The sequence below is a fragment of the Protomyctophum parallelum genome (genome assembly GCF_964188405.1).
Source record: "Protomyctophum parallelum genome assembly, chromosome: 7".
In the NCBI taxonomy this organism is placed as follows: domain Eukaryota; kingdom Metazoa; phylum Chordata; class Actinopteri; order Myctophiformes; family Myctophidae; genus Protomyctophum; species Protomyctophum parallelum.
The window spans coordinates 39,861,613-39,883,249 of record NC_139705.1 but is presented as its reverse complement, the minus strand read 5'-3'; the positions used below and the strand labels follow the sequence as shown (position 1 = coordinate 39,883,249).

The 21,637-nt window shown below is 41.9% G+C and overlaps 2 protein-coding genes across 2 annotated transcripts in view; one reads left to right on the top strand and one right to left on the bottom strand.

Annotated features, from left to right (window-relative positions):
* Positions 1–13,554, bottom strand: part of LOC310861465 (protein bicaudal D homolog 2) — a 28,333-nt gene extending 14,779 nt beyond the window's left edge. The window contains exons 1-5 of the mRNA XM_083768910.1: positions 13,478–13,554; positions 10,784–11,155; positions 4,544–4,756; positions 4,045–4,197; positions 867–1,379 (exon numbers count right to left, since the gene is read on the bottom strand). Coding sequence (XP_083625036.1) covers positions 867–1,379; positions 4,045–4,197; positions 4,544–4,756; positions 10,784–11,047 — 1,143 coding nt within the window. The 5' untranslated portion in view covers positions 11,048–11,155; positions 13,478–13,554. The remainder of the gene's footprint in view (positions 1–866; positions 1,380–4,044; positions 4,198–4,543; positions 4,757–10,783; positions 11,156–13,477) is intronic.
* A 1,460-nt stretch (positions 13,555–15,014) lies between these two features.
* LOC310861477 (DNA-(apurinic or apyrimidinic site) endonuclease 2-like) lies at positions 15,015–20,739 on the top strand. Its single transcript, XM_083768935.1, has 7 exons — positions 15,015–15,226; positions 15,412–15,495; positions 16,883–17,066; positions 17,776–17,919; positions 18,006–18,075; positions 18,919–19,321; positions 19,654–20,739. The coding sequence occupies exons 1-7, from the start codon at positions 15,112–15,114 to the stop codon at positions 20,361–20,363; spliced, it is 1,710 nt and encodes a 569-aa protein (XP_083625061.1). The 5' UTR covers positions 15,015–15,111; the 3' UTR covers positions 20,364–20,739.
* The last annotated feature ends 898 nt before the right edge of the window (positions 20,740–21,637 follow it).

Below are 21,637 nucleotides of genomic sequence, written 5' to 3'. Positions count from 1 at the left end.
CTCTGCTTCCTCAATAATGATTAAAATAAAAAACGAGTAACGGTGTGAGCATACAGTAAAAGTGTTAAACTCAGTGAGACGCGGATGTGGTGTTCCGCCTGAGGGTTCTGCTGAGCTGACATTGTAAAAATGTCATTAATGACATTCACATCTAGACCACAAACAATTATTATGTTCCTCACATCTAGACCACAAACAATTATTATGTTCCTCTTCCTCTTTATTTGGGAGAGGTTGACTGGTAAATAACTTACAGACATATAAATAATAGCCCGATATATCACACTGAATGCTTCAGTCTGCCATTGCTGAAATGAAAGATAATTCGCACCACTACGTTCCTCACCAGTCAGCTCCTGCACACACAGCTTAACAACAGCTCGTGTCATCTAATGACTAGTCATTAGATGACACCCCACTTCCTCCCACCCCCCACGCTCTGGAATTGCTTTGTCAACTGGGAAAACAGCAGGTTCAAAACACAATGCCAGACCAGAGAAGCAGTCCACTCAGTAAAGAGGGGGGAGGTCTATGGTCTGGAACCACGCAAGTAATAAAAGTGGTGGTAATAAAATGCAATAAAAGCTAGTGTTTTTGTGGTGGGTATATCTTTGTCATCATTAGGACAACAGAACATTAAACACTTTATTCCATTTGTATCCTCTTGAGTAAAAGTGTATACTCTGGATATCTGGACGGACCACTAGCTTGTTCGGACTCTGGACAACCGACTTGGTAGGATTCATATGAAAGACGGACAACCAGCCTAGTACGACTCAAAGGACAGACAAACAACCGGCCACGTAGGACTTAGCTGAAGGACAGACAACCAACCAACCAACCAACCAACCAACCAACCAACCAACCTGCATGAGCTGCTGTTTGAGCTTCTGGCTGTCTGAGAAATGCAGCTCGCTCAGAAGGTCCGACACCAATCCGGAGGTGGGCGCGCGCAGGAACACATCGCTGTTCCGCGGCGTGGAGAAGCGCTGCTGGATGAGGCCGTTGGACCTGGAGCCGCCCGAGTGAGGAGGCCGACCAGAATGGGGAGCGGAGCCAGGGCCATTGTTATAGCCGCTGTCCTGGTCCTCCCCTCCCTCGCCTCCCTCTCCGCCCGGACCCTCATCCTGGCTGTCGTCCAGCTGGTCCAGGTGGAGCTCCAGGTTCCCCACGGAGTCGAAGGGGTTGAGGGACAGGGCGGAGAGCTCGCGCCGCAGGCTATTCTTCTGCTCGCGCTCCTCCTTCAGGGCTTCCAAGGCCTCATCCAGTTGACGCTCGGCGATCTGACGGAGGCGTGCCGCCTCGTCCAACTGCGCCCGCAGCTCGTCTTGTTCCTCCGCCTTCTGGTTCACCTCCAGCTTCAGGGTCTCGAACTCCACCTGGGAGAACAAAGCAGCACGTCAGTATTCATGGAAAAACGCTGCTAAAGATCCGAAAAACACAGCAGTGTGCAGCGACCTTAAGAGTCAATTTGGTTCTTCTAAACTATTGTCAATCATTTATTTAACTAGAACTCTGTCAAGGACCACAGGGAGTTCCCGGACCCTATGATAATTAAATACAGTTTAAAAACCTGTTCAATGTTTCGGGAGCGGGCATTCAGATCTGTGTGTTTGACCGGCACCCGGCCCTCTAGACCAGAAATCACACAGGCTGCACTGACCAATTATCGTAAGTGGCGGGCGGCGTATGAGAACATGTGAGATAGGCCTGACAACTACATCAGGTAAAGAAGTATTGCATAAATGAGTTGCCATGTATTTACAACTTGCATGGAGGTTCCCCAAGGGCACCGGTCCAGTATTACCAATTTTGAATAGTTTGTCGTTTAGACTCATCTGTCTCTCCCCTTGGCAGAAATCCTGTTCATGTAAATCAAGTACCTTGTTGATTAGTCACGATTCAGGCACTCAAGGAGACGGGTAAAGGATATCAAGTTAACAGGGAAGGCTTGAGACCCATATCAACTTTCCATGAGTACATGTATACAACATTCATCAGATTCCAGTATAACAGACAACGCAGTGCTGCTGTTGTTGTTTTTTTGGGGGGTTTTGTGGTTATTATTGTTGTTTTGCTTTCTTTATACCAGTAATTGTCTTGTAATGTTCATTGTTGTTTTTTGTATGTTTGTATTGTCAGTTGTGTGTGTAAAAAAGGAAAATAAATACATTGTTGAAAAATAATAATAACAGACAACGCAAACACAACATCAAAGGTGTGCTGGAGTTTCATCTTGATAAAGCCTGATGTCTATGAACACCAGGTCAAATTAAGAAAATATTAGTACTACTACAGTACACTACAGTCACCATGCATGCTTTAGGGATTCATGTTTTATGTTCAAGTATTTAATAATAAATGACTTCCATGTCACTGACTACATTGTATAAAGAATTATCTGTTAGGCAGCATTTCTTCGTAATTATCGGGTCATTTGTTAAATAATTAAAACATATCTTTACTTATTAGATTTGAAAGGTCTTGCTGAGGTTCAAGTTGGTTATACAGTAGGACACATTCAAGTTTAAGTATTCTTCAATTACATTACTTGGTTTAGAATCCATAAACTAATAGTTTGGATTTTGTCCCAATAGTTACCATTAGAAAAAAAATATTTATGGATTATACAGTATCATGGATGGATAAAAGTCTGGGTTTTACAGATTGCCTATTTTCGTGGTTAAGCTACTGTATATCTACAGGGAAACTGTTCGATATTCATGGCATGCACAGTCAATGTACACAAACAAACAACACTGCTGCTCATAATATAACTGTGGCGAACAGCTTGAAAGTGGCGGAACACATACTTAGTAAAATATGTGCCGGAACTCCTTGTTCCGTTGTAAACAGTTTACGCTGCTGTTGGGTTACTGCAAACAACAAAGCTCGCTCTCACCCTCCAAGGAAAGGTCATATTTTTCAGGGTGACACAAACATAGATTTACTCACACTCGCAGGCTCATAAAGCCGATGGATGTCTCTTCGATGGTCCGACTGGATAATAAACATGAATTTTCTGACACGATATTTAAAGGCGTCTATTTTTCATGGTAGAGAAAGGAAATGAGCAGACAAATTTAGAACTGGAACACTATAAAATTGGAACTTTATAAATCATCTTTGTCTCTCTTGATTGGATAAAATTGCTATCCTGAATTGAACATACATTTTCTTTTTACTAAACATATCCCTTAAAGTACCTTTAACACGCAGCCCAAGTCATTTAAAGTAATTCATAAATTCAACAAAAATAGGCCCTTACATTACCCAATATTTAGAATATAACTCGGGCACAACACACTGACAGCCACTAAGTGAAGCTCATCAGCATTCACAAGCACCCCCCTCACACACACATACAAAAACACAAGATTCACACTCACACGCAGGCACGCACATGCACACACACACACACACACACACACACACACACACACACACACACACACACACACACACACACACACACACACACACACACACACACACACACACACACACACACACACACACACACACACACACACACACACACACACACACACACACACACACACACACACACACACACACACACACACACACACACACACACACAGCGCCAGGGTCCATTTGGTTCCATTTTAACACTCCTAAGAGTTACATTAACAATGAGGTGTTGTCACAGTGTTGTCAGATGTGTTTTTAACCCATTTAGACCTGGAACGCATCTGTGTCACCTTAGCTTTTGACCACTCTTTAACCATTATTTTAAACTTGAAAAATAGCAGATCTACAGAGCTTGTAGATCTGCTATTTTTGAAAAATTGTGAAAATGTGGGGCAAATCTTTGAATATATATTTTTTACTCTAATATTTGCTTCCCTGGGGGTCCCTGGAACAAAATATTTTGAGATGGGGGTCCGCGGCCAAATGCATATCATTCTGGGGGTCCTTGACATGAAAAGGTTTGAGCACCACTGACATAGAAACATAGGTTTTTCAGAAAGCCGTCGGTAAAATGTAGTAAAATGGAGACTGGGGGAGGGTTTCACTGACCTGGTTCTCCTTGAGCACAGACACCTGTTTCTGCAGCGAGGTGTTCTCCTCCTCCAGCTCCCCGTTGTCCTGTAGCTGACGGAGCTCTCGGACCTTGAACTCCTTCATCTCGTCCCTCATGTGGCCCTTCTCCGCCTCCAGACACTCGCACTCCTGTGTGGAACATCGATATGTAAAGCTACTGTATAGCCTTTGTGTCACTGGGCTTAGTACGCCAAATATTAAAAACCAGTGGTTCTCAAACGCCGTACTGCGACCCACCATAATTATTGGCTATCAGACGCAGGCCATGAAACAAAAAAAGAAAAAGAAAAGCACTAGTTACAGTTATGTGAAATAATTGATTCAGCACCCATTATGTATGATGTATGTCAGTAGATAAACAATAAAATCCTCAGTAACTCAGAGTGTACAAATGTAACTCAGAGACTCAAGAGAGTGAGCAGATTATAACTCTCCGAGTTACAATAAACGAACGTTATCGGCTGGTCCACCGTACCTTCTTCAACTGGGAGGAGTCCGACCCGAGTCTCTCGATCTCTGCGTGGGCGTTTCCCAGAGAGAGGCGGGACTGTTTTAGTTCCGTCTGCACTTCCTCCAAGCGTGTCGCCATGGCAGCCTCCTTGGAGGCCGTCTCCTGCAGCAGACTCTCCTCGCGGCACTCTCCATCTGCGGCCGCACGCTTCTGACTACTCACGGTGTCTGCGAACGCCTACGGGATACACCGGACAGAAGAATTACAATCACTCAAACTACTATCTGCTTAGAAACAATGGCTTTTGAGCTGTTCATGCTCATTTTAAGACAAAATCATAAGGTTTCCTCACGACAGCGGGAAACTGTTCCTTTTCAGGAAATGTAAAAAGAAGAAAGAAAAAAAAGGAATCTGTGTTAAAAATGGATCCAATGTGGTTGACACAAACCCTGTTGTTGACACAAACCCTTGTACTTTTCACTGGGTAAATATTTATGAAATCCACAAAACACACTCAATAACTTTCACTTTAACTTCAATTGCAGATCTACTTGCTACTGTTATACGACAAAGTAAGGTAGCTTATTGTATTTTTACCAGCTGCAAGCTGGTCAATATTAGCTTGCCATAGTTCCGACCGGGTAGTACACACTGGAGAATGGAGATCATTTTCTGCTAGTGGTTGCCAAGCCTGCATATTTCCAGCCTAACGTGGATTCATTCACAGTTGCTTGCCTGGTTTGGTTTTTGGAGGCTGCTTAGCTTATTTCTGTCACGACAGTTGCCACCACGGCAACAACCCATAACATCCCATCGTCTGCACGGCATGGCTAGTCGAGCAGTTCTGATTGGCTGCCTCGTCTCCAGCCATGTTGCCTCAGAATTCTTTAGGGTCACTAATATGAGCATAACAGCGGAGCGCAGCTAAAAAGTGGCATAACGTCAGTCGTCAGCAGCAGACCCACAGATAATAATAATGCAGCTGGTAATTAATTGATTTAATCAATTTGGGCTTGTTTTTAAGTTGAAACATGGAGATACAAGTTTTCAATGATATACTGTATAGGATCATACGTATATAGGATTTGACCTTGACCAGTATGAGCTGGAACCTGATTAACCAGCATTCTTGCTGCATGGCTCATGGGACACGACACGAGTCGCCTTGAAGAGGGTCTGTCTGTCTGTGCTTAATCCACTAGACGACAAATCACCACCAATTATTTTGTGCACACTACCAGTAGGCCATGGAAGTAAAAATGACCTGAATATTTTATTTTTGTGTGTGGATATTTGTCAGAGTTTGTGAATATAATTGTTCGTGCGTGAATACCGTATTTTTCACATTTTGTCTGATGTCATCAGTATGACGTCCGAGATCCACAGAGGGAAACGTTATTTTATGTTTGTGCTCCGTTGTGAAGTCATGTGATGTACTAGTGATTATAACCAGTATTGTTGCATAATATGATCTGATGCCACAATATATATCAGACAAGGATCTAAATCAACCTTACATTTGTGGAACAGAATGCCTTGGAATTGAAGCATAGCAATGTTTAAGGTCATTGTAGGTCATCCGGGACAGGTCTGCTTTCTGTCCTCAGGACAGAAAGCACCACGTGAATGACAAACTCCTAGAAAACTGAAGGTCTGCTAACTTTCAGTTAATTTCTATCAAAGCTAAAGATCTGTTTGCTACTGCCTTTTGAGATTATTTCATCATAATTTATGTCCAGCTTTGAGTGTTTCTGTAAACACAAACATTGAAGACAAAAGTGTGTAAACACAAACATAGAAGACAAAAGTGAGGACGCAAATTGTGATTGGCCGGCATGATTGGGTGGGAGATTGGTTTTGAGAATGAGATGATGTATGATGCGTCCCTCACTTCACACAGGTGTGATGATGGCTTATGATGATAAGAGCACCCCTCACTTCACATGGGTGTGATTTTTAGAATGCGTTTCTTTTGCACTCTTAATGTTAAGTCACAGTTCCTGAAATGTGCCGTGCCTTTGCCTTGCCTTCCCAAACAATCATATGCAGCCACTCCAGTTGCAAATAATAATAAGATAGCAGACATGTCCCCTCCCAAAAAAGAACGTCCCATTCACTCACTCAAGAGACATTTTCCCTCGAGTTTTATTGAGTTTTATGTGATGTTGTTTGCCAAACAACATCACATCAAATAAACTTCACACAAATTGAGTTTGTGTAAATTAGATTTGGCTGAGACTGAGTGTGTATGTATGTATGCATGCAGGCTAGTTGTTTAGCACTCAGCAAAAAACAACAATAGCCTAGATATACTACACTGTAAAATCCTGAGTGTTATGATTTACCCGGAAGTGAATACACCACTTAAGCGTCCATTTGTAGACTAGTGTTATAACAATAAATTACTCTTCATGTGACCATTTGTCATGTGATATTTGATTTATTATTTGATTTATTTATTAGACTCTCATAGTTAAATTAACACTGATGATTTACTGTGTATAAATATGCACTTATTCGCCGTCTTAAATGTTTCGCAACTGTCATTATTATCAACATGCATCAGTAACTCTACTGCTACAAATATAACCATATACCCATATAAGGAGCTCAGTGAAATGAACAGGACATTAAATGCACTCAGCTGAACACCATATTGAGGTTATATAATTAATTACGCCGATTTACTACACATGTAAACTGTTCTGTGCGTTGTTATATACTATATATCCGTGTGTGCTTGGGACTCTGCAGGCTGCTGAACTGGCAAGAAATGAGCTTCCTGGCAGATTAAGTGAAATAGCTCAAAGTCTTTTACCACTAATTCTCTTCCAACGTAAACAGCTTTGCTCAGCATTTGGTTTTATAATGTTGGAATCTGCCAATTTCACTCAAATTCTGGCAACTGTTCATAACTCAATGATGTGCATTTCCACATAAGCAGGACTTTAAACCAATTAAACCCTATAATATACATTGACCAAGGTTCCTCGGGGGTCTATACTATGCCTCATTTCCCCAAAAAATTGCAGATCTTATTGAGCTTGTGGTTCGGCTACTTTCTGCAAATGTTTGCGTTACGACATGCCCAGACTAGGGACGCTAGGGTACATACGCCGCTATGTGGTATATTGTTGTCGTTTTCTTGTTTTGTTTTACCTCATATCTGTTCACATGATAGATTAGTATCTGATGTGATGACTGAATTCCCGTATATAAACTGTTTAATAATACCTGCTAATAATACCTGCTGCTACAAGACATTTAATATGATGCTACGTTTGCTGAGCAATGTGTATTGGATTTTCAATTTGTTTACACAGCCATTAAAGGAATGTGATGTATTTTTTTCATGATATTAAAACATAGTATTATTAACGTGTAGTAAAGTCTAATCAGTGGATGACCATCATGAAAACGTCTGTACGAGAATAAAACATAGTCATAACGGCCGTGACACGATCTATGGGGTAGAATGTGTTGAAAACCAAAGGGATTTGTGTAATCATGTATTTGTGATCCATTTACAGCATCCTGCTGAAACACAGGGAGCACAGTTAGCTGGCTAATGTGTCTATCACATAATCACAAGTTTCCCAGTTCAATTTCCTGTCCATCTGCACACTGCATAATTGCCTGATAAAGCCCTAGAAGTGTGGAAACGTTGAGACAGAAATAAAATAAGTTTTTGGAGCTTAAAAACAGCATACTGAATGCTGATGTTTTTATCTTCTTCTTCATCTGTCACATCTAAATTAAGCCAAAATGCTGACAATGTATGATAGACCTATTAGACAAGAAGAATACAGGCTACTCCTTCCATCCCAAGAAAATTACTATTCCCCCGACAGCGTCATACCATTTAGAGTAATAGATCATATTTCAAAACTATAAAATTCTGTGCCGCCAATTTCCTACAACAATAATATATGCCTCCCTTCTGGGCAGCTGTAGCTGATGATGGGGGCTGCCTGCCGCCTGGTAATCAGAAAGAAGGTCACAGGTTCACCCCGGGCTCCCCCAGTATACATGTTAAGGCCTCCACAACATGGCATCACGCCGTGGTGGTAAGAGCTTCACTGCTCGCTCACCCGTCCCAAATACATCTCTCTGATTTACTACCCACGGTTTCGGAGTATGACTTTTATGTCCCTGTGCAAGAAACATGGATTCAAGCTAAAAGAAATCTCACGACTCAAAATATTTGTATCACCAAGTCATATTATGCTATTTCCGAAACAGTGTGAAAGGAGCTAGCGCTGTTTCCTAAACAATGAATTAACACAATATGTAACATTGTTATGCATTTGTAATATTGTTCCTGCTCAGTACTGTACTGCCAACCATGTGAGGAAACCGCAGACTCAGGCTTTAACTTTAGCTTTTATGAAATATCCTAGAAAATGCTTCTAAACCTTATGATAGTTTTGCCACTTTGAGTTCAAATGCTATAATCTTAAAATATATAAATACAGTATATATATTAAAATAATAATAATCGAAAATATCTACAAGCTTGAGAGCTCATAGACTATTTTTGCTGCACAACATGCTTCCATAGAAGACATGGAATCCAAATGACTGAAATCAGACATGGCGAAACTAAAACCCTAACCTCAAACTGTTCTCCTCCCATGCACTCATGACCATCAGCTGGGTGAAGATGAAACTGAATTGCCAAATCAATAACGTTTTACCTTTGTCTTCATAATCTACTATACCAAGGGAGGATTTCTCAAAAGCCCTAAATGTCTCCAATAACAAATGTATGCAGTACATTTCCAGGCTTCGTATCTTTTGCCCAGTAATATTGTATGCACTGACAATCTGACACTGTGTTTGCACTCAACGGGAACAACAATTTAAAAACACTGAAAACACTGACTGTGATGCTGACTAACGGACTTGTGAGCCTGTTTGACTGCAGCTGAATACAAAACACCGGATTCATTATCGTATGACATTACAAACCAAGGCCTGACTCATCACTGGCTCCTTAACACGTTTACGAATTAACTGGTTATATAAGGGTCACGAGTCAAGATTCATAAGAAACTCGAGGCCAAAATCAGAACCGGTTATCTGAAATCATAAAACCTCGCTGAATCAAAGCCTCTGTAAAGCCACCGAATAAATTAAGAATTTCTGTCATAGTCATACTGGATGAACCACACATTGGTACTACTCATACACAGTAAACGAATTGAGCTAGCTCAATTGAGCCAATTGTTTCACCATCCTGACCTGTGGGCATTTGATGACGCCAATTAAAATTAGAATGCAATCTGGACTGTATTTATTATTTTGTTTGTGTAATCCTGAAGCTAGAAAATGAAAGATGAATATGAAGATGAACTGTATAGTCATTGTGTATATGCACTACTGTCATAACTATTAACTATCATAGCCCACTCCACACACATAGTTGCAAAATACTAGTCCCAGGAGTATGGTCCAAAACCAGCCCCTTTGCATTACTTAATGTGTGATATTTATACTCCATGGTACAACGTACATAATTTAGTCAGTAGTCAATGATGTACAGACAGTGAGAGAATGACACTATTCATGATAGAATAATATGTATTACACAACCATAGACCATATAATAAAAATTACTTCTTATATCACTGATAAACAGTTACAGTTACTTCAGTTCTGTTCTAGAACATTCATGTTTGACCACATGGTACAAGACATGTATACTGTTTGACATGAAGAGAAACAAGCTAATTATTTATAACAAGACAGGGTCTAATCAGGGACGGATTAACCCCCGTGCGGGCCCCTGGACATCTTTTAACCCACAACGGGCAGAACGGGTGGGCAGAGCACGCAAACACACTGCTCTGGTTTTAAGGCATGTGTGGGTCACCTGTAGACATTTTATCATACAGGATTTCAAAAATACAGATTTGGGCAACATCCATACATACAGCTATAGCACTGTACAGTTAAACTGGTATATAAGGCAGCATGCCGTAAAACAGGAGCAGAAATGGTAAAGATAGAAAAACTGTGTCTAACAGGACTAATCGAATTGTTAAATGAGAACATTGGATTAAATGATGGATACTGCCACTAATTAGACATCCCTGTTTGAGTTATCTATACAGCAGTAGTTCTCAAAGTGGGTCCTTGAGGGGGGTTAAGGGGGTCCCCTGCTAATTGTTTGATAGTTAGGACTACAGGCTCTCTGAGTCTCCTTGGAATGACAATGTTTGAGAATCATGGATCTATGGATCAGGGGAGGTAGTATCCTACCTCTTTGATCTGTTGGAGCTCATGTTTGAGGCTCTCGTGTTCCTCCTCCAGCTGGCTGTGTTTGGTCTTGAGGGCGGCGCTCTCCTCCAGCACCACCAGGCCGTAGCGGGCGGCTTGGAGCTTCTCCTCCGTGGCCTCCTGGAGCTCCAGCGTGAGCCGCAGCACCTCGCTCCTCATGTCCCCGCTCCCCATCAGAGCGCCCCCCTCCTCCCCCTCCTCCTCCTCCTCCTCGTTGCCCATGGGGTCTGCCTCGGCCTCCAGCATCCTCCTCGACGTCACTCTAGCCTCTGTTGTATTCCAGCACGAAAGCTCCACGGTGGGGCCTGCCGCCTTGTTTTCTTTTAATCCTCACGCTGGCCACATCACTCCACGCTGTGCAAAACACAAAGCTCAGTGTTATGAAATATAATCTGGTTGAACCCATTAAGACTTCAGGCCGATTGTACAAATGTCATTGGTTTCCTGAAAAACCTGTGTTGCTATATCAGTGGTGCTCAAAACCTTTTCATGTCAAGGACCCGCAAAATGATGTATTTCGCCGCGGACCCCCATCTCAATACATTTTGTTCCAGGACACATTTTCACGTTTTTTGAATAGCCAAAATATACAATAATGCTTTTTTTTTAAAATGACACAGATGCTTTCCAGGTTGTAATGGGTTAAGCACCCGTGCCCGCCCCCACAAGATTTATTTTAACCACTATCAACAACACTGGCATGTGACATCCCTATTTTGTTTGTTTCGTTGTTTTGGGGGTATTTGTTGCTCTACATTATTTGCACAGAGGGAAATATGGTGAACATTAATGAAAATAGGTGAACACACAATATGAGCTTATGTGAGCTTCATTGTAGATCGGATATTATTTGCAGCTAAAAGAATTGGTGCATCAAGACTATATGTATTGTGAATTTGTGAGCCTGAATTTATAGTAAAAACGCTGCATTTGGCCCAGGCCGTAGCGTAACGGTCTGGGCACCGGACTGGTGATCCAGTCGCGGTGTGCCGCGGGTTCGACTCCCGGACCCGACACGGCCTTTACCGCATGTCATCCCCCCATCTCTCTCCCGTTTCCTGTCAGCCTACTTTCTATCCTTTAAAAAATCAATAAAGGCGTAAGCCGCAAAAAAAAAAAAAAAAAAACGCTGCATTTTAAACATCCTGGTCATTTGATACCACAACTTAAGACCATTAAAGGACCACTTTTCAACCTATCTTCGTAATTGGTCCTCACTAATCATGATAAAATAAAACTATTTTTTTCTACTCAGTCTGTGCCTCATAGAAGGGCTGTGGGCAGTTCAGAAACCCGTCCACCAGTACATCATCGGTGGGGAATCCAAGCTAATAGAAACTGCAGGCTTTCTATTCCTGAAAAGTTGCAATGTGAAAAAGAAAGCCATCGTTCTCACGATAATACAAATGTAAATATTTAAAAATATATATTGTTTAAAAAAAATCTGCCTAACGATGATGTCACTGGTGGACACTGGACAGGTTTATAAACTGCCCACTCCCCTCCTACAGACAGACTGAGTAGGAAAGAAATGGTGGTATGATAAACATTAGTAAGAACCAACTATATGAAGATAGATAGGTTGAAAACGAAAAGTGTGGTCCTTCAAGGACATTTCCCCCAGGATCCTGGCCTGCAAGGTGCTCCATTCACTCTGATTTCGATTAATGCTGCCTGTGTAACCATAAACACCATTATTAGTGTGTCACTGCATACGGTCCACTGTCCATGAGCGCGCGTCCATATCATCCATGATGATAGCATGGCAGCATAGATGGCAGCTAGCTTGTAGTGAGCTAATTAGCTCACTACATAGCCCCTTAGTTAAACATTAAACAATCAGTGAACTGGTGCTATTGGTGGAGTATCAAGACATTATAATATCACACAATTACAAAATAAATAGAATAATATAGAATAACATATCTGATCACACAATACAAAATCAGCATCATTGACAATTTGACTCAGAATGATGCAATCTAAGCCAACCACGTTTAAATAAAGTATCGTTTATACCATCTGAATTTCCCATTTTAAGTGAATTATTTAAATGGAAACTAAATCCATGTTTTGGTCAGTTGCCAACAAAAGGGACAGATCTAACGGTAGATCCGTTCTTTTTAGAGGGGCAGGTGGGTCGACACAGCCGCACTACGGGCTGTAAAGCCAGGCATAGATAAGGGTACGCTTGATTAACCAGCCCATGGAAGCCTGGATTCACACTCGATCGCACGCGCACACGTTCGGTGACGTTTAGCCGGGAGGGAGGGGCCGCTCGCCGGGGCGACGCGAGGCCCCATATCCATCACACAGCAGCAGCATTGCTAGCATTACTATGGCATTAACCGGACAACACATGATGGATGGATCGGATGGGCCGTTCGTTCGCCCCGGCTGTCCCGACACAACGTTATAGCACAAAACAGCAACACCCCACACCGGGGTACACTAAAACATCAAGCCGTTATAAAAGCCAACATCAGCTGTAGCCGTCTCACACTAATTCAATAACGTTACATTTCCTTATTTCTACGTATCTTACTCAGCCTGCCCTGTAACGTTACTTTACCCAGAGACGCTGCCTACCGCCCGGATACCAGTTAATTTGTAATCAGACTAAACGTTATTGTTATTATTATTATTTAGTCCAAATGTAAGCTAGTAGTCACTCACCAGGATGTGATGTGTGCGGTGACAGCCGGGTACGGTCCCGGTACACACAGAGAGATATGATCCCGTCTCTTTCTGTTGCTCCCTCCCCGCTTCTCTCGTTTCTACAGTGTGATGTGCTGTTCAACAACGAGCTGGCTCTTTGCGTTCATTCCAAGTAAAGCGCGACATGCGGAAGTGACTCACTCAGCCATTGAATCTTTCTAATGTCCAGCAGGGGGCGCGGTTGCAACAATAAAGTGTGGAGATTGCCCTACTTCACTTCACTACCTCATTTACCAGGATAGAGGCACAGTCGCACAGATATGCCCTTGAGAATGATGCATCATCTATTTTTGGGCGGTCAAGGAGGTTGACCTCCCAAACGAGTTAAACCAGTTAACAAACCAGTTAAAAGCATTTTAAATGTCTTGTGTTGCTTATTATAAGTTAATTGTTGACTACCGGTATACAGTCTTTCTGAATGTCTCAGTTATGTAATGTGGATTCATCATATAATGTTGGAAGTGTGTGGACACTGGACACTGTGGACAGTGGGCCAGGAGGTATGAAGATTGAAGAAACTGAGGTAATCATGCAAGACTGTCTAGAACAGTGGTGGTTCCCAAAGTGGGGTCCGGGGACCCATAGGGGTCCTTGAGAGTTCCAGCATGGGGATACCCAGCTAGATGATAATTAGGAACCAAATGGACCTTTATGATCGAGTCTGTATCTGTAACTCTGAGAGTGTACAAAATGGAGTTCCATTTGTACACTCTCAGAGTTAAATTAACAGTGATTGTACAATATAAAGTGGGGGTCCAAGAGATATAAATGCCATTAAATGGGGTCCGTAGCGGCCTATTAAATGCATCATGTTAAACTGGGGGTCCTTGAAATTAAAATGGTTGAAAGTCACTGTTAAAACCGTAAAGAATCTTCTCTTATGGGGGTCCTCCTTGGCATAAATTTTCAAATGGGGGTCCGCGGACTAATTTGTACCAATTTGGGGGTCCTTGACATGAATTCAAGAGCTGTTTGGGAAGCACTGGTCTATAGAACAGCTGTTTGCATGGCGTTTGTTTTTGTTATTATAATTTGTTTAGCACTTGTACACTGTGTATGTGCACACTGCACATGACTGCACAAACAAACAAACAATGATGGGTTGGGACCGTTGGGTTACATTTTGAGTGAAGAATCCGTCCCAGAACAGAGACGAAATACCCATCACTGATCCACTGTCAAAAGCGCGCCGAAAGCGGCATGTAGAGACACGACTCCACGACTCCCTCTAGCGGCCAGACTGTGAACAAGCTCATCGGGCAACCATCTAGTCTAGTCAAGTCTTTCCCTCTAATTGATTATTTTGTTTTTAGTTGCTTTTTGATTGATTTGGTTGATTTATCCACATATACGATTCGACGCGTGAAAACAACCCAGGCCATTAATTTACAAATGAATGAGTAAAATAGCAAAACAGCTGAGAGGATAATATTATGAAAGACTTCCGCTTAGATCCTAAGCCGCTTCCGTTTTACTTCCGTGCTGGCACGTTCTGCTCTTTGTATTACTCCTTCAGGCTGCAGTCAATGCAATAATAATTAATTCGTTTAATTGCATTAATAAATCGATTGCATTGATAGCTAAGGTGCGCAATGAAGGTGGTCACCTGGAACATAAACGGCATCAGGACGTTTAAAGGAGGGATTAAAAGAGCTCTGGATTCACTGGATGCAGATATTGTCTGTTTACAAGAGACCAAGGTGACAAGTGAGTGACAGCAAACTATTGAATCATGTTTAATTATGTTTAAAAAGTGCTTAACCTGAGCTCTAAAACAGCAACACAGTAAAACGAAACGTGTCTTAACATAGCAATAGGCTATCAATGTTTATTCTGTTTAAAGTGTGTTTACTAGTGTTAACATGAACTGTAAATGTCCTGACACACAACAGGAGACCTACTGGATGAGAGATGTGCCATTGTTGATGGATACAGCTCCTATTTCAGCTTCAGTCGTGGCCGCAGTGGCTATTCAGGTAATACTATTATGATGACATGATGTTATTACCTTCAGATGAATTGAATATGAAGGATGAATTACTGTTCTGTTCTTTAGCTACATAGAAATGTCTATTTGTATGTCTCTAAATGTTTGTATGTCTTTAAATGTTTTGATGAATTGAACAATGTGGACCCTGTTGTAAACAAGTGTAATGCTTAATTGCCAATTGGGTCGTCCACTCACAGTTGACAGTCTTTGTATTGAGTTTGTGCTTAAAATGTACTGTAAATTCTACAAACTGTTAATAAATATTTCAATCAATCAAAAAAAAAAAAATGGAAACAAGCCATAGGTTTTCTTGGGTTATAAATCTTAGCAGACCTTGTATAATAATAATGATAAACTTTATTTATAAAGTGCTTTTCGAAAAAAATGTTTACAAAGTGCTTTACAGTGTCAAGGGATAACCAACAACAATCAAATGAAATGCATAAAATAGACATTGAACTGTACTTTCGTCCTGTGATTTTGTTCTGCAAACTACTAGTAATAATGAAGTAATCAATCAATCAATCACCTTTCCCAGTGTCACTACCTTAAATGTTGTATTGCAGTTACAAGCACTTTGTAACATTAAGAAAGGTGCTATATAAAGTTTATTATTGTTAGAATTATTGTTCCAATTTAAACAGTTACTAGTACAGTTATAGCCCTAGAATGTCTCTGTTGTTACATACAGTTGTTACAGTGTTTCACATACCGGAGCCATAGAACTCTTCCATAGACTTGCGGTTGCAGCAGCAGAACGGCGGCATAAATGTGGTCGGCACTCCTTGTGTACAATAAATAATTCTTGGGAGTTCAGATATGGTCCTCAACTTTCATATCCATGTGAAAGTTCTGTCATAAAATGTTTGTTTAGTCAAATATCTCCACTTTTTCACAAGCTGCACCCGGACACCTTTCACTCCGAGAATGACAGCTGGACTGAATTTACCAAAACTTCCTCTGATCACCACAAACATCATCACCACCTTCCAATTGTGTGCCCCAAACATTTGTGCTTCCCTGGTCAATTCGTGATGATGTTTGTGGTGATCAGAGGAAGTTTTGGTAAATTCAGTCCAGCTGTTATTCCAGACCTCTTTGCCCGGAGTGAAAGGTGTCCGTGCGAATGCGGTGGTAAAGTGGAGATATTTGACTAAATACACATTTGTGCCAGAACTTTCACAGAAGTAAACCAGGGTGTTCTATGGCTCCGGTATGTGAAATACTGTAACAACTGTATGTAACAACAAAGACATTCTAGGGCTAGTACAGTCACAGTGAGTGGACACATGTCCTTTCCATCAAACCCAGGTGTGACCATGTCACTAGTACAGTCACAGTGAGTGGACACATGTCCTTTCCATCACACACAGGTGTGGCTACGTACTGCAGGGACAGCGCCACGCCCTTCGCTGCTGAAGAAGGCCTCAGCCGCTTGTTGACCAACCACCACCAAGGTTCTGTGGGTTGTTACGGAGACAATCACGACTTCTCCACCGAGGAGCTGTACGAACTGGACAACGAAGGGCGGGCCGTCATCACCCAGCACAAAACTATGTAAGACAGTAGTTCTCAAACCTTTTCATGTCAAGGACCCCCAAATCCACACTTATTATTATTATCCACCCCATTTGAAAAAATTTGCCAGATTCTCAACCATTTTAATTACAATTACCCCCAGTTTGACATGCATTAGGCCTCGGACCCCCATTTAACACCTTGAGGGCCCGGGCCTATTTAATCCATTAATAAAATGTGCCCATCGTCAGCAAGCGCTTCTAGGCTATCAGTTTTCATAGCACTAATTTGACAGAGATTATCAATCTCCGTCTCGGGCACATGACCGTGCACATGACCGTACACACATGGTGTTAATGGCATTTCTATTTCTGGGACACCAATTTATATTGTAAAATCACTGCTAATGTAACTCCATTTGGTTCCATTTGTACATTAAGAGTTACAGACCCATAAGGGTCCATTTGGTTCCTAACTATCTCTAATTTAGCTAGGGACCCCCTAGCCTCCCTCAAGTACCCCTAGTGGTCAACATAACCCACTTTGAGAACCAATGATGTAAGACAGCCGTCAGTACTCGGCACAAAACCATGTGTGAGGAAATGGTCTGCTTTGAAGTTAGCATTAAGATGCTGTTGAACTGAAAATGTTTGTGGAGCCCTGACATTGAATGAATGACATTGAATGAATTAAGATGAATGCCCTGGCATTCATCTTAATGTGTGTCCCTTCTTTCTTATGGTCTTAGGTATCAAGAACAAATGCAAACTCTGACTGTAGTGAATGTGTACTGTCCGAGAGCAGACCCCGAGAAGCCAGAGCGGAAACTGTTCAAATTACGTTTCTACAAGTTGCTTCAGTGTCGCGCTGAAGCTTTGCTGAAGTCTGGAAGGTGAGAGTACCAGCACTGAACTGACATTTGAGCTGGAGATAATTGAATAAAAACATTTTTTCCAATATTGTGTTTCTTTGTTTCAGCCATGTGATTGTTTTAGGAGATGTGAACACCTCTCACCGACCGATAGACCACTGTGACCCCGATGACATTGTAAGTGAACAATTAGGCCAGCCTGGCCAGTTTATTCTTATACAATACAGTATGAGGATTTTTCCTTATACTTTTTATATACTTTAGGTATCCCAAATCTGTCAAGACAGAAAATGAAGAAAATATGCGGAACACCCGCAGGGGGCCTGTGGGGGACAAAAAAAACAAACACTAAAGTTAATAAAAAGAATATGCAAGTATAAATGTATGTATTTTTATATATATCTTTTAAATGGTAGACCTATGCAGCATTACAGATAAGACGAACATGACATCCTGCACACATTAGTGACTCATTTCAACATTGCTGGAAGTAATGACACTTTGCTTGAGTGGGAACAAAGCAGTCGGGTTGTACTAACTTAATTTACGTCCCACTTTTCAATTGCATTTTGTGGTTGCACAATCAGAAACACTAAACAGATTTTCAAAGAGATTGTTCCTGCCAGCCGAGTACAGGTTGACCCCTCACACCTGGCACCCCATGAGACAAAGACATACATTTACAAATGGGTGAGAGTCGCGCTACACGGAAGTGGAACGGGCGAGGAGCCAACAATACACTGCCCACTAATTGTTCTCGGTTTTGGTGTTTTCCTCTCTTTTTTTTCCCTCAGTCAGTGTTTTTCAAAAGGAGTTGCCTTGCCTCCATTGCACCTTGGAATTGTGTATTCCTCTTCTTTGACTTGTTCTTCGTTTCTACTTTCTTTTGAGAGCTTGCACAAAGAATCATTTCACCCACTCTTTTACATCTGATATCGTGTAATGCAACACTAAAGTTGATTCTGATTCTAAATATATAATAATGCTTTTGCCCATTTTCTTTGTGCTATCATAACCCAGGGTGATTTTGAAGAGAACCCTGGGAGAAAATGGCTGGGTGGCTTTTTACACAACGACTGTCAACAGAACGTAAGTGAGGAGGATGAAGACTTGGGGGAGACTTCATCAAATTCGGGCCACGGTGGGAAATTTGTGGACACCTTTCGCCATTTCCACCCGACTCGCTCGCACGCGTTCACATGCTGGAACACGATGACTGGAGCGCGGCAGACCAACTACGGAACTCGCATAGACTACATTTTCGCCGACTGCTCGCTGGCCACGGAGCAGTTTGTGAAGGCAGACATCATGCCGGAGATGGAGGGCTCGGACCATTGTCCTGTCTGGGGGGAGCTCATCTGCAAGCTTCTGCCCAGCTCTAAGACGCCTCCTCTCTGCACTCGACACCTGCCAGAGTTTGCAGGTAGCGGTTGGGAATTGATATTATTTTCCAATGCTTAGTTAATGATTATTGATTACCGTTAGTCATTAATGATCAGCTAAGCAGAATCACAACTGATTCCGCTTTTTGGTCTGATTTAGAACCAGACCGATGACAGATTTTTGGGTCCAATACTGATCCAGAACCTGGAGAGTCCTAGACCAACGATTACCGATGTTTACATATTTACCATTATTTTGTAAAATTTCGCATCGCAACGCATTGTGAGCTTGTAGAGGGATGACGATTCTCTGAGTTAGCGTTTCCGACTCTAACTATGTTGGTTCTTATTTCCATCCCTGATGGTGGTGTAGGAAAGCAACAGAAGCTCTCCCGCTTTCTGGTGAAGGTGGACCAACAAGCAGCTAAAACCGAGGCCATTCAACCGCTACCTGGATCACAAGAGGCTGGGGAGAGGAGAGAGAACTTGAACCCGCTCGGAGCAGCGGGGAGCTCTAACGGAAAGAAAAGAACGTTAACGGTGGATTCTGCCACCACGAAGGGGAAGAAAAGCAAAACAGCAAAACCTCCCTCAAAGCCACAGGGCAGCCTGCTGGCCTTCTTCAAACCCAAGCCCACCAATGCGGCCGCCGCGGATCGAGTGACCCCGTCACAGAACTTCCCAAGAGCCCACGCTAAACCGAACGTCCCCTCAATCGCAGACGAGGACGTTGACCTCACCGAGCGGGCCCGTAATGACACACGTTTGTCACCCCATAGCAGCGCAGAAAAGGAGAGTGACGGAAAAACCAAGAAAAAGGTGGAGGAGTGTTTGACCTCTGTGTCCACCGCCGCCACCGGTCCCAAGAAGGGGACGTCGTTGACGTTTTGGAAGTCGGTGCTTCACGGACCTCCCCCGCCGCCGCCCTGTAAGGTTCACGGGGAACCCTGCGTCCTCCGCACTGTAAAAAAGGAGGGGCCTAACATGGGCAGGCAATTCTTCGTGTGCGCCCGCCCTCAGGGCCACGCCTCTAATCCTGAGGCTCGCTGTAACTGTTTCACATGGGTTGACAAGGGGAAATGACCTTTTCTGTTAACACCTACATATTTCTTCTAAATCTTGGACTTTGAACTGCCAACTAAACCTCATTCACATTTTCTTAACATTTATATGTTGTGTTTTCAGCCTCAGAATATAATGTTTTGATAGTATCCATTTTACATATTGTCAGTGCTCAAAGTAAAGACTGAAATATGACTAACAATGACATCGATAGTAATTTAAACAGACTGCTTAAGAACACTCTTATTGGTTTTGGTAAAGGTGTCACATGAAACAAAATGACAATAATAATTTACATGACAATGTGCAAATTACTGACAGGATGCAAATGGTAAAGTCCAATTTCAAACTCCTTTAGTCAATGGAAGTCAGCATTACTGTTCAAAGTTGTGCAAAAAATGTCTTTGTTTGATACACATAATCTCAATTACTGTATGACGTATGGCAAGAACTGTTATAGTAGCCTAGCTGTTCAAATCAATGTTTTAATGTAGTTAACAGTTAATTTAGTATTTCCCTACCTATTTGAAATAATCTTGTATATAGATTTATTTGATTGTATAGTAGTCGAATAACATGACACAGAGATGGTGACTGCTTAATTTAGGACCTTCTAGCAGTTCATTTCGTTTTATTATACACATATTTTCCATGTAACTTAACAATGATAAATTAATATGATAATACCTTTTATATCATCACCAACATGAATTATGTTTGTTATTTACAGCTAGGTAGAGGGGCGAGATGGAAAAGGGGTGACTGTTACCTTTTATAATAGCCTGTTTATCATTGAGCTTTTATTAAAGTATGATATGATGAGTGTTTACATCCACTAGATGGCAGTAATATAGAGGGTATGGAGAATGATGCTGATGATGACTGAAAGTAACCCCAAAGAACCCACAGCCAACAGACCAGAGTGGTGGAAATGTAATGACCCACTTTGTTACTACCTACAATATAAACAGAACAGTAGGAAGAGTTCTGGATGCCAGGAGACAGACTGTAATAGTTTTAAGACATTGTCTATTCCAGGCTTACAGTGCAATGAGTGCAAACAAGTGTTTGTTAGTTTTATAGTTTGAATTGTACAAAATAAATTAAACTGCTATTTTGGAAATAAAATGTTGAACTATCAGAGAGGCTACATGTCCCCAAAAGTATTTAAGTAAGTCTGCATGACCAGGCCTGGGATAAAACGTATGACATATAAAAATCAGAGGTGTGGATAATCCCTCCCCATTCCACTCCAACAACCGATCCCACCCTGGGTCTATCTATGGTCTGTAGAC